This window comes from Cupressus sempervirens, chromosome 6 (assembly GCF_028749045.1).
Source record: "Cupressus sempervirens isolate cs-2001-9-10 chromosome 6, ASM2874904v1, whole genome shotgun sequence".
Taxonomy (NCBI): Eukaryota; Viridiplantae; Streptophyta; class Pinopsida; order Cupressales; family Cupressaceae; genus Cupressus; species Cupressus sempervirens.
In genome coordinates, this window is record NC_143123.1 from 143,923,619 (window position 1) to 143,938,365 (window position 14,747).

The 14,747-nt window shown below is 34.9% G+C and overlaps 1 protein-coding gene across 1 annotated transcript in view; it reads right to left on the minus strand.

Annotated features, from left to right (window-relative positions):
- Positions 1-14,747, minus strand: part of LOC149551633 (tryptophan synthase beta chain 1) — a 74,602-nt gene that overhangs the window by 39,541 nt on the left and 20,314 nt on the right. Inside the window, exons 2-4 of the mRNA XM_089787138.1 lie at positions 2,586-2,939; positions 1,774-2,216; positions 1,571-1,665 (exon numbers count right to left, since the gene is read on the minus strand). Of these exons, the coding sequence (XP_089643264.1) occupies positions 1,571-1,665; positions 1,774-2,216; positions 2,586-2,939 (892 nt within the window). The remainder of the gene's footprint in view (positions 1-1,570; positions 1,666-1,773; positions 2,217-2,585; positions 2,940-14,747) is intronic.

Genomic DNA, 14,747 nt, shown 5'->3' on the forward strand with positions numbered 1-14,747 from the left:
GGGACATGACAACATAAGGGCATGACCCTTATGTGGTATGAGCCACGTAGGGTCATGCTTACATGGTCATGCCCCTTAGCATTAGTTAACAATCCATAATCATATTGTTACAATGTCATAACAATAGTATGCCTTAAGATTCTCAGAAATATAAGACCCGATCATAATACTAAGTCACTATCGTGACTTTCGGTGCCTTCTCAATACATTGTCTGATTGGGCATGACAGAGAATATTGTGCAGACAGGTCAGAGAGAAAATACAGTAAATCAGATCCACCATTGATGTATGATAAAGCACGAACTCTGAATGCGTGTGTGTGTGATATGATTTGCTTATAGTCATACTGTGATTTACTGAGAGCATCAATTCGACCGATGCTGTAACTCTAACACTGAAAACAGTACTTGCTGGACATCTAATAAAAAATAACAAACAAACTAGATATGGAACTTCCATCCCAAAATAAAAACCTTACTAAATATATAAAGTACAAAGAAGAATAAATCAGAAAACTCACTGAAGTTTGATTGACATTAAATAATATGTATGAAACTAGTCAATGGTCCAATTGACTTGAATGAGTCGGAAGTGTAATTATAACACACTTCCATTCATAATGGCTCAGTTCCAGCATAGGAAGTACCTTCTAAAAAGAGGACTTGCTAATTGTAGACATCTAATAAAAAAATTTAAAATAACAAACAAGCTAGATATGGAACATCCATCCCAAAATGAAAACCTTACTAAATATATTAAGTACAAAGAAGAATAAATCAGGAAACTCACTGCAAGCAAAGAAACTAATAGTTATAATCAACGTGGCAACTTTCATTTGGAAAATTTTATACAGTTTATATTATGCATGAAAAAAAAAGTTTTTGAAGCAAAACAAATACAGCAAATTGTTATATTTTAAATTTATTAATTTAGTTAAATTTAAAAATACAAAAAAAAAAAATTGTTAAAAAGAGCACATGACAGCTTAATATCAAAATTCTTAATTAAAATTCTATTTTCTAAGTAAAATGATACTGTTTAATTATTTCTAACTGAAAGATGCCTCTTCAAATTAAATTTGAAAATGCTTTTGACAAGGTAATGGAAAAAAGTTTGAAAAGTTTCATTATAAAGCTTTTAAACAATTGATTGAAAAAACTGAATAAAACTCAAAAAAATGGGCCAAAAATGAGCATATTGCGTAACCTTGATTATAACGAAGAAGCTCCTAGCAACATGTTATTTACTACATGGCAGTTGTCCAGACATTTTCTTGAGAAAATACCAAATATAAAAAGCAACAAATCAATTGTGCTAGTTGGGTCCAATGGTTAACAATGGGCAGTCACAGCTAATAAACAACACATAAATGATAACATTCTTCAGGATTACAGAAAAAACACCAGTACAGGTAGAGCATATACTTCATCTCACTAATCATGAAACTTCAGAATTCACAACGGCCAACAGTTGCTTCACACAGCAACTATATTAAAAGTAGGCCTTAACAAAGGTAAAAACATTACAAATAAACAATCTCTTCATCAATTCCTCAATTCATCTTACTTACCATCTAATGCTTCTTGATCAGTGACACTGTAGTACTCAGCACGGCCAATATCCTTAAGGAAACTGTGCTCAGGCCCAACACCAGGGTAGTCCAAGCTAAAATGAGTTGCGACCAGATTAGACCACTCTTGATACAAAGAAAGCAATTCCAAACAGAAATGTCAAATTACACCAATGTTATATTGTGTCACCAAGCAATCTTACCCGGCACTAATGGAATGGGGCTCAATAATTTGACCATCTTCATCTTGAAGTAAATAGCTCATAGCTCCATGCAGAACACCCACCTCTCCTTTTGTTAAAGTGGCAGCATGTTTCCCACTGTCTAAGCCAAATCCCGCAGCTTCCACACCTATCAACCTCACACTTTCATCATCAACAAATTCATCAAACAGTCCCATTGCATTTGAACCACCTCCAACACAAGCCACCAAAATATCAGGCTTCCCGCCCCACTTTTCCATGGCTTGCCTTCGTGTTTCTTTGCCAATCACCGAGTGAAACTCTCTTACAATCATAGGGTATGGATGTGGACCAGCAACTGAACCCAGAATATAATGTGTACTTTCTACATTTGTAACCCAGTCTCGAATTGCCTCTGATGTGGCATCCTTCAATGTAGCGGTGCCAGAATGAACTGGCCGCACCTGCAAGAAATAACGCTTCAACCTAAAATACACACGATATATGAAAATGCCTCAAAATTAATTGCATCTACTGTATGTAAATACATGAAAGGCAATTATAGAAGCAAAATTTAATAATAACTGGCAGTTTTCCAAATTATTTTTTGGTCATTTCATCTACTGTATGCAAATACATGAAAGGCAATTATAGAAGCAAAATTTAATAATCACTGGCAGTTTTACAAATTATTTTTTGGTCATTTCAATATCAATATATGAAGATTAGCTGGGACAAAGAAATTTGCAATTATCTTCATTTTGTTGTATAGATAATCAACATTCAATTTATTAAGACCTATTAATGAATGTAGATGAAGAAGCCTGGCCCACCTCAGCACCAAGAAGACGCATTCGGAAGACATTCAAGGCTTGTCGTTCCATATCTTGAGCACCCATGTAGACTACACACTGCAAACCAAACCGTGCACATACAGTAGCCGTTGCAACACCATGCTGCCCTGCACCTGTCTCAGCTATTATCCTTTTCTTTCCTATGTGTTTGGCAAGAAGTGCTTGTGCAACAGCATTGTTGATTTTGTGGGCACCAGTATGGTTGAGATCCTCCCTTTTTAGGTAGATGTCAGGTCCTCCATCTGAACGCCGATAATGTTCCGTTAACCTCTCTGCAAAGTACAATGGTGATTCTCGGCCAACATAATCTTTCAAAATCCCATCCAACTCTTGCTGAAAATGCATCAATGCAATCATAAAGTTATAACATGTTCACAATTAAATCAATCAACAACTCATGCTAGAAAAAATTCCAAGGAGGCTGATTATTAGAAAACTTCTAAATCAATCATAGATCAGAAGGCTGTGCCTTGAGATTTCTGAGAGCATGCCTTATCAAATACTTTGAATTCATCGGTTACATTCATTGAATTGTTTTTATATAATTGAAACTGAAATATATAGTATCCAGGATCATCATGTCAGAGCAGACTTTCCTGAATGTCATCAATACCATAGCAGATAATTCTAAGGAAGACCTTTTATTTATTTTGTAATAATCATCCTAAAATCCTATTTATATGCACAGAATTGATGGCATTTTTCCAAAAAACAAAAAATAAGAAATCTAAAAGCTAAACTATGTTACAATCACCAAAAGCTAACAATCAGATGTAAAAGTATCTACTTAAAGCAAGAACGAAAAAGATCATCTGAAGGTCAACAAATAGATATATTGGCGGTGTCTAAAGACACCAAAGAACACTAAATTGAAGACCTCAGTTGCATGGATGAGTAAGAAGTCAACGAAACCTTGCTTAGAGTTAAAAGGCATGAGATGGAAACAAACCCACCTCTAGAGCCAACACATCACATGAATTTCAAATTTAAAGATATTACCTGCATATCAGTGTTGTTGACAATTTTCCTATCTTGCAATTAAATAAAACCAACGTTGCTTGTGTTAAATCAGAAAGATACAAAAATAAATCTAGAAAGGGAACATTGCATATTTGCTAAGTTACCATATTCGCTGGTCAATAAAATTCCAAGCTCAATTCGGTCTAAATTCGAATTTGGTGCAAATTCGGTCCCAATTCGATTTTTATCTGAGAAATTCATTGCCAGGTTGCAACGTGGAGCCCAGGTTGAATGTCAATCAAATTTGACTGACAAGCTTTCCAAATGAATTGTGTTTTAGTTCATGGATCTTCTACAAATGTATATTCAGAATTTGATTGAGGCAGATATTACTAATGTTTACTGCAGGTCAAGTCCTCTATATTCAATCTTGGATGATTAATAATATCTCTGCTATGTAATTCAGAGGAAGTAAAATGCTTGGAAGATCAGACTGCTGTGTATGTGTCTTCCAAACTGCATTCACAACCCGTACATATATCCTATCTAGAGGGTATGTCCCTCAAGGGAAATAACCCTTGGCATTAACAAGCAACTTGTTATCCCTAAGCCAGCGATCTTTAGTAAATAAATTAGTTATGACTAACTAAGTTAACCAACAACAAATAATGTATTTGTCTAGAAATCACCAGCACCTTTAGAGACAATATATATGAAATTGAATGCCATTCATTAGGAATATATGTATAGAAGAGTAGGTACGATCTGTACCATCAGACCTGTAGGTTTATCTAGGTTATATGCTTAACACTCCCTCTTAACCTGATAATCCTACAGAGAGATATCATATCTAGCAGCATCAATACAGATGTTTAAGCAAGAATTAATACTCTATATTTGTTTGTCTCTTCTTAGTATGTGATATCATAGAACACATAATACAAAGTCATATTACTAAATCTGTGATATGACAAATCACTGCTACTAGTGATAAGACACATGTTGTGACTCATAGAAACTGGTATTTCTATATCACAACGAGATCCTAAGTTTAAGATCTACCAGAATTCAGGATAAACTTGGAGAATTCTAAGATTCTTTCTTTATCTAATTTGTGACCCATGAACATAGCAATGTCAATGTCACAAAATGATCTAAAACTCATCTGAATCTTACAGTAAAATCTACTGTTTAGTACATTATCTAAGAGATTGTCATCTCTCATAATGCCTTTTACACAAGTATTCATTATTTCAGAGATTGTCACCTCTTTAAATAATGATTACACATGGTGGAGCCCATAATAGTCAATAGCCTGACAAAAATAAAATTATCATAAGAATACAAAATAATTCAATCATACCTGGATCTTTCCTGAGATGATCACTCTCAGAGAGGTTTGATAAGAATATTTGCTTTCTAATTTCCAATATTTAAGGATGAAGTCTCGAGAATAATTAAATTCTCTCTTAATCCAAGTTGTGATTCATAGACATCGAAATGTCTCTTTCACAACACAATCTTGAATCTATTTAAGGTTTGCCAGTAGTCCTCTACTGATAAAAACACCATAAGATCATTTGATATCACATCAAAGTCGTGCTGGAAGATTTTTTTTTTTTTTAGTTACTGCAAACTGATGCTGCAAGACTGTTTGCTGAAAAATGCTTCCACACCATGATGTTTATAAAGGGAGGCCCATCAAATGATTGCTCACTTTAGATTTTCAAGACTCCTACTGGATATCAAATCTTCTGAGCTCCTTATTCAAGGTTGCCTTGATGAGATGTCGAACTCCCTTTGAATCCAAACTTCTTTCCTACAAGAACATTCTTCAGAAAACAAAATCAAGGCATATACTCTTCTTATAAGAAATACAAATGAAAGATGTTATAGACATAAGGTAAAAGACAAGCTCAAGTACAATAGATACTTATCTTTCCATCATAACCTTGATGAAAGCTTTTGTACTTTATGAGTATACACCATCTTGACATGGTACACTCAGTCTGAGTTTGTATAACCTAGATCCTGGGGAGTCAACTCGATCTTCTAAGTACTCTCTCTGACATATAACCTTCTTATAAGTTGATACTTATGATTTTTGCTACAAATTCTTTATTACTCGGAAATAAATAAAGCATGGTCTACTCCCTCTGAGTCAAGATTCGTCATTGCAGATCATTTAGCTTCTCTTTTTGTCAAGAAGGCATACCATGCTAATGATCTTAGTGTCAAAGCATGATGTCACTTCATTCCCTCCTTTCTAAGAGAACCAATACTAATAATTTGAATAGTCATAAGGTTATATAGAATGCATCTTTTCTAAGTCCACAATCATTAACACTCCATCTTGGACTTGAGGAAAGATCATAAATGCCTTGAGTAAAATGTTTTGATATCGCATATGATATCATGAGTATTGGCCTCCTAGAATATCAACGATATTCACCAAATACTCTTTGAGTAATGGCCTTCCAGAATGGTAGATAGTCAGCAAATATTACAATGAATTTTGTGCTTGACTATAGTTTCCAGCAGCCTAATGTATCCTCCTTTAATATTCCCGCCCTGACAAAGCCTTACCAAAAGTATCTCCCATCTAAAGATCACAACCTTCATTTCTGGCCAATACCGTAGAATTAAATATGCTAGAATCTGATTTAGCTAATTTCAATACTCCCTCTTAGCTAGGGAGGATTCAAAACATTCAAAATATTCACATAATCACTATGGCATTCTCAGAGGGTGATATTGAACATTATGGACTTTCTATGATACCATCTTGCATACTCGCAAAGGATGGATCTACCTAGCATTGCCATCAGAGGGTGGGAGATGCAACTAAATGTATCAATGAAGCAGTCTACATATCTCTCATCTTCCCATTGCATTCCTCTTATGAAAAGTAATTGCTCCTTGGTAGAGGAATACTTAGATACATCTAGTACTCTAACCTTGGTGCCATCCTGACAGCTTTTCACAAAGATTAATAACAGTCCAAGAGAAATATCAATGCTTGAATCATTCATGATTCATTGTCCATATTATATAGCATGAATTAATAACAACATGAAGGATTAAAGAGCATTATTCGACCATAAAGAATACTTATCTCTTTGTACTTCTTGGTCTGTCTGCAGTCAACAAATATAAGCATTCAGCAACATAGAAATCAGACTAGATCACAAGCTCTAGTCCATAGTATATTCTGAAATCCTTTACTCGTATTGATCTTGAAGTAATTTCAAGTGCAGACCCATCTCAGTTCATTATGTTTCCATTAAAATGTAAAGTTTTGCTAGTCAGAGTACTGAGACTTCCAAGAATATCAAAGGTACCCCTCATTTGTGACCCCTGCTGCCTGTTGACACTCAAAACTGCTGCTATTCTGAGATTGTTTGTGAATTTATAAATGTAACAATCAAAACATATGGGTCAAAGGGTTTCACGTTAGCTGCTTCAAGAGTCTCTAATATTTCATAAGCCAAAGGAATCCTTCCATCCAAATGAATTCAAATACTCCAATAGCATGATTTCCCATTGAGCTATCAGAAGGTACAACTCTGAAATTCAACCATACTTTGATGACTCTTGTACTAGGCTCAAATTGCAGATTTTTGGTTTAGACCATAGTCATCTCCCTTAAAATGACCCAAGTCTGCTTCAACAAATATATGTTTCTCAAACAATGAAGATGAAGGTTTCCTACGATAGAAAGTTGTTTGCCTCTGAAAGCAATCCAATTCCATATATTAATCTTCATGTCTATAATTTACTGAGTTTTATCATTTCCGTATCTGGGGAAATATCCCCTTGGTTGTCGTTTACATCCTCTAACTTTATATTTTAAATGATGAGTCAACACTCAATATATACATTCCTCCACCTCACTTGTTCTTCCTTTCTTGTTGATTGAGATGTTCATTCGCTCTTAATAATTAACTTTATTGGGTCGATGCCCAAAGCCCTTGTGGTAGTATTGCTCTATACCCACCTTTTGCTATCAATGACCTAGACTCCTTTGATACATGTATGTCCTCCATGCATCAATGGCACTGTCCTATTTTATGTCCTCTACCTCCCTATCAATTTTTGTCTTATCCCTAATGGTGATTGTAATCATCTGCTACCTTTGGATGCCCTCTTTCCTTATGGTGGTTGAGTAGATCTGCGTCTTCCTCCTTGCCATCACCGTAGAGAGATGGTGCATTCATCATCTGCACTGACATCAAATTTGGACTTTCATTTTCTATATTGGATATCCACGAGGGTGTATCCATAGGATATTTAATCAGCTTGCAGATATGGGAATATTGTGCTCTGACCATGCGTTAGGTATTCATAACATTAATCAATAGAGAAAGATATCAAGATTCTTCATAAATGATGGTATGGATGAACCCGTTAAGTCCAAAAAAGACTTTCTGCCACCATGTCACCGCCACTCACAAAACCTCTCCATCATCGTTTGCCATATAAAATTAAAAAATTATAAGAAAACAGTGATTGCACTTCTCAACTGGGTTTATTAAAAGGACAATAATTTAACAACATGCAAGGTACGACTATTATTTTGTTCAGCACGAGTGAAAGATTTTGGCATAAGCTTATAGCAATGATACTACAGATTTTAACTCGCTTCTCTAGATATTCTCTATTATAATTTTTCTCACGAGTTCGATTTGTGCAAAACCATGCTTGTGCTCTGAGTTCAAAATATCAAAGGCCATAATCTATTTCTCAATTGAGATTACTCTTCACTTTCTCATCAAATATTTAAAGCTGTATAGAAAGTTATAATCTCTCCCATTTTCTATCTCCTTTTCTACATTTGCAACCTGGTTCTAATACCATGTTAAGTTCATGGATCTTCTATAAATGTATATTCAGAATTTGATTGAGGCAGATATTACTAATGTTTACTGCAGGTCCAGTCCTCTATATTCGATCTTGGATGATTAATAATATCTCTGCTATGTAATTCGGAGGAAGTAAAATGCTTGGAAGATCAGAGTGCTGTGTATGTGTGTCTTCCAAACTGCATTCACAACCCGTACATATATCCTATCTAGAGGGTATGTCCCTCAAGGGACACAACCCTTGGCATTAACAAACAACTTGTTATCCCTAAGCCAGCGATCTTTAGTAAATAAATTAGTTATGACTAACTAAGTTAACCAAGAACAAATAATGTATTTGTCTAGAAATCACCAGCACCTTTAGAGACAATATATATTAAATTGAATGCCATTCATTAGGAATATATGTATAGAAGAGCAGGTATGCTCTGTACCATCAGGCCTGTAGGTTTATCTAGGTTATATTCTTAACAAATTGGAATCCAGTCTGGCTTTAATTCAGTGAATTTGGGGAAATTTGGCTAACATTGATTTGTCTTTATTAGAGCTTTCCAATATTGTTTTTTGTCCTTCATGAAACACGATTTCTCAACAATACACAACGCTTATTCTCAACGATATCCTTATTATAGTTTTTTAATATTTTTTTGTGCTTAAGGATATCGTCGAAAGGAAAGATAACAAAGTTACCAGCTGGGGAGTGCGATGACAAAGGTAAAACAATTTTGCATTTGGTTGCTATGTGTGCAGATAACAGTAAACCAATGAAGATGGCCGAAAGGAAAGATATCGAACAAATTAGGACATCGCTGATGTGTTGTCTGACACCAATTTCATTATAGTATTTGTCGGTTTATTGTCTTATTTATTAACAAAATTTTACTATTTGTTAAAATTACATATATATAAAAAGCTTTAAATATATATATATATATATATATAAAGATTTAAAAAAATTCTTGTATAAACAAACCCGAACCCAACTCAAAAAAAAAATTGGATGAATTTCAAGCCCGAATCTTGAACCTGCATACATACCAGAATCCGAACCGGTAACTTAGCATATTTGCCATACAACGGGTTTAAGAGCTCAGAAAAATTGAATGGAACTCAATAAGTTGTACTTAAAATTCATGAATAAAGATAAATAACATGTAATTAAAAAAATTTGGCCACATAAATGCTCCAATATATCAGCTCATAAAATCCACAAGCAGATTATATATATAGCCAGTTAAACTGGTATCACAACAGTAATACTAATAAGTGATTTGTAGTGACCTCCCTAAGGGTCTTCCACCTGACAGGCATTAAAAAGCATGTCATAGAGGTGGGGAAGTGTACAAAACCCAAAACGACTACCCATTATAGGCACCTGAAATTGTTTAAGGATGAAATTGAATTGATGGTACAAGGACTGCTCGACAAGTGGCATATTCTTTCAAGAAAAAGCTTGTGCAACAACAGTAGTATTCACTAAATAAAAGAATGATCCTTTCTGCATGTAGATTGAATTCCTATTTAGCAAGCCTTAAATGAAAGAATATAAAGAACCAAATTCCTATTCCTAGAGTGGATAAGTTGATTGTGGATTGCATGAAGTGACTCAATTGGGATGAAACCTGAACAGAAAATGGCATTTAAAGAACATGAAACTCAGCATGATTTTTTGGTCATGCCTTTCAGTCTACAAATGCATCAGCAACATTCCATACCATCATAGATAAAATATTTCATCCTGACAGTAATGTCCCCATTTTTTGGTCTCTGGTAGTGCAGCTGGTGTTGGTTTTTTGGGTTGGTGTTAGTAGGATCAAACGGGTATTTTGATGTCACTAATATGTTCAAACGGATTAATCAAGATGAATACTGTCTGGAGTGATTTCAAACAGTTTGTCCACAACATACAAGTTTTAGCAAGTATCAGTTTGAATTTTGGACACTGATTGGTTAGTTGGGAGTTTTGGATTACTATTTTTAGTAGTTGCTATTTTTAGCAGTTTTTATAGCAATTCTGTATTTGGCAACTGATCTCAGTCTCAGCCTTTCCTCAGCTTCAAAGTGCAAAGTCTTCAGTTTCAAGTTTTCCTAAGGCTAGGAAATACCATTTTCATATCACTTAAATATTGTATAAAATGACTTCACAATTTTAATGAAGAGTTCAAAATACCCCCCTTGGGCCATGCCTAGGCAATGACAACTTTAAGTTGTTGTTCAGTGAAATATTAAAATGGCTAGTTATTTTATTATTGAAGTTGCCCTAATCTGGTGTTGACCTAACTTTGATCATAATTGCCTCCCATTCTGGTTGTTAATTTAGTTATAACTTATGCTTCTAGTTTGAAGGAATTGTTGCTTCTTGCTGGTTTGTGACAAAAAAACCCCTTGCAGGTGACATTCTTCACATTGTTGAAAGACACAATTTGGAGAATAACTTGGTGGTTTCACAAAAAGCTCACAACTAAGCTTCAATGGATTGATATCTTCTCTTCTTCAGTTTTCCAAGTTGTAGAGTGCTAGAGATTGTTCATGAGAGAGCAGATTGAGGAGATTTTCAGAGTCTATTGCATATCTATTGGTCTATTTCTTGCTGGTCTATTTCTTTTTATTCATGAGAGATAACATTCTCTATGATTTTCCCATATTGGTTTTCCACGTAAAAATCTAGCATTCATTGTGTATGATTCATGTGTACTCTTTCATGTTTACATCTGATTTGATTAAGTGGGCAACCGAATACCCCCTCTCAGTTGTTCGAGACATTCAGCAATTGGTATTAGAGCTTTGGTTCCCAGATAGTGAGTCTGACCACTTAAGAAAATATGATGGTGCATGAATTGACCATTCCTACTCTTGATGGATCTGATAATGGATCCTAGAAAGTGAAGATGAGGGGATATAATTGATTCCCTTAAGTTACAAGACTTGGAAAGTTGTAGAGAACAAGAAATGGCACTGGCAAATGGACCTACTACTTTGGATGAGATCAATGCCTATGAAGAAACCGAAAGAGCATGGTATACTATTTTAGTGCATTGTCTAAAACTGAATTGGCAAAGGTTGTTGCATTACATACTGCTTATGAAGTTCAGGAAAAACTGAAAAATATCTATGAAAGAAATGAATGAGTTAATCTAGCAAGATGCAAACTACTAAAGGTAGATATGAGAACTTTAAGGAAAAACTGAAAAATATCTATGAAAGAAATGAATGAGTTAATCTAGCAAGATGCAAACTACTAAAGGTAGATATGAGAACTTAATGATGGAAGGAGAAGACATAGCAAGCTACTTTCAAAAAATTGATGATGTTGTGAATGAGATCAGAACCTTGGCAGCACTCTAGATGATAAGGATGTGGTAGAAAATATTTGAAGGACTTTACCAGAAAGCTGAAATGACAAGGTCATAGCAATTGAAAAAATCTGTGATCCAGCAAATTTCACTAGAAAACAACTGTTTGGCACTCTAAGTGCATTTGAAATCAGGAAGTTTGGAGACGACAAACCCAGATCAAAAACTGCTTTCAAAGCTACAGTGGCTAATGAAGATTGAGAAGATGAGAACACAAATGAAGCAGAAGCAAACTTTGTAAGGAGATTGAATGTAATGTCCCTGTTTTTGGCCAGTCTATGCAGTTGATTGAGTTAGCTCATCATAGCGACCCTCATGAGTTGACAGGGTGTTTTGGGGGTCTCAGTTGATTACTTACTATTTTTAGTAAATCTGTTATGGACAGTTGCTATTTTTAGCAGCGCAGTGGATGGCTTAGCAGTTGGTCGTCACCTACGGTTGATCAGGTTAATAATTACATGAGCTCTTATTTATTTATTAAGTTGCATTATTATAATAATGTTTATATCATTATAATAATCACTTAAAGAGATATTTCTAAAAAACTAGTTAGAAAGTTTCTAGTGTTGAGTTCTTTTGGAAAACTTCCACGTTTTCTAAAATGGAATTTTATGGAAACTTTTGCCAACGAAAAGCTTATAAATGAGAGCTCTTTTCATCGGGAAAAAGTGCACTTGATTATATATTTTTCTTTTTGTGCCTTTGTGGTTTTTCCTGAATCTGAATTGTGAGCCCTTGCTGAAGTGTAAGTGTCTCTATAGTTTTGATGTTTGAAGTCACTGCTGAAGTATAGTGGGTTCACTCGTCAAATCTCCTATCTGTCATTATCTATGTCTGGGAGATTGGATTTATAATTCTGAGAATTCTGAGTCTTGGAATTTGTTCTGAATTTGATATTGCAAATTGTGCTGAGGTATGTAATTAGCTCTAATTCCTCCTACTGTATTACTGTGCCTAAGAGGAATTTAGTACTGAGATTATTGTCCAAGCAAGTGAAGGAAAGTCACGTTATTGCTGAAGTTCAACAGGAGTCGAATTGAGGGATTGACACTACAAGGAGTCAAAATCTGGAGGTGTACCTGTGAGGGTAACGTCTGGGATTTGCAGAGGATCAAGTGGAATCCAGTTAAGGGTGAATATTACTGTTAATCAACCTGTGGTTGGAATATACATCTGCTGTTTCACTTTCTGGAAACGGCGGCCAACTACAGGGGCACGTGGAAGATTGCTGGACTGTATTGAGGAATTTGTGGCACTCGGAATTCACCTAGTCCATAGTGTTTGGCATTTTCAAGGACTGTAGGAGACAGCTGGGAATCCCACCGTCAGGCATGTGTGCAACTTGCAGACCTGTGGTTAATGTGTATGGACTTGCTGAAGCTATCGGATGTATATAGTTTGTTTGAATGGGTAAGCTCTGCGTCTAAAACACCTGTGTTTTCCTTTTGAGGGTCATTTTGCACATTCAGCTTTATTGCAGGCTCTTTACTGATTACTCTCAGATAAATTAAGGACAGCAGATTCAGCGTTTTGGCTCAGGACATGATCATATTAATAAATATTGCAATACACTTCAAAATCGGGTTCATTTAAATTTGTTCCTTCCTTGATTGTGCAAGCAATAAATAAAGACATTTGATGTTTCAATTACTTGTGATGTGAATTTCAGATTGATGTTGTTATTTTCTTTTAAGCAATTCCTTAATTCAAAATCGAAAAATCATAAAAGGGATCTTAGCAAAAGATATTATAAATCAAAGAAATTAGTCACACTCAATATCACAGCCAGAGACTAGTTTGGGCATTACATTGAAGAAAGGAACTAGTAAGTATAAAGGCATCTTACCTCTTAAATGTTTCAAAGTGTGGAAAGGTGGGTCATATTTCTACTAGATGTCCAGATAAAGGAACAAAAACAAAACTAAAATTCAATGAATCATACTATGTGAGTGAAACTGATAGCATATTGGATGATGAATCAGAAAAAGGTGACTATTTATTTTATGTTGAAGAAGTTACTTGAACTTAAAGTTAGTAATGTGATATCTTTGGAATGTAATACTGATATTATTGATCCATTACATATTGACAAGAATGACAATGAATGGTTGATTGACAGTAGTTGCTCTAATCATACAACTAGTGACAAAAACAAGTTTGTGAAACTTGAAAATTATGGTTGTGCATCTATTAAACTCGAAGATGATCAGACTGCACAAATTGTTAGAATGGGTTCTATTACTCTTGATAGGATACATAATACTGACAATGTGTATTGTGTTAAAGGATTGCATCATAACCTTTTAGTGTTGGACAGATATGCAAAAATGGATACAATGTTTTCTTTTTAGATAATGGTTATGTGATCCAGAAGGGATCCAGAAGCGTTATTTTTGCAGGCAAAAGAAATGGAAGAAATATGTATCGGTTGGATGCTGCTACAAGGCATTACCTGACTAATGAAAGTTGGTTGTGGTATCGAAGGATGTGTCACACCTTCTGTGACAATTTGATGAAGATTTGTTCAGCGAGGGCAGTAATACCAAGATTAACTGAACTAAATAACAGTGCTTGCAAAGACATAAAGAGAGAGAGAGAGAGAGAGAGAGAGAGAGAGAGAAGAAACAGAATTAACGGCTACAGGACCATTGGAGTTCGCAAACACTGACTTATGCGATCCAACCAGAATAATGAATCTACAAGATGAAAGGTATTTTATGTTCTCAATTAATAATCGTTCTAGAATGACTTGGGTTACATTCAAATTAGTCAAAATTGGAGTTCAAAATCAAGCTGATACAAAAGTCAAAGACTTGTGATCTGATAGAGGAGGAGAATTACTTACATCTTTTGTGAGATACATGGGATTAAAAGACTATTGTTGGCTCCTAAGACACTGCACCAGAATGATGTTATGGAGAAAATGGATGAGTCTATAGAAACAAGGTATGAATCTAATGTGATCA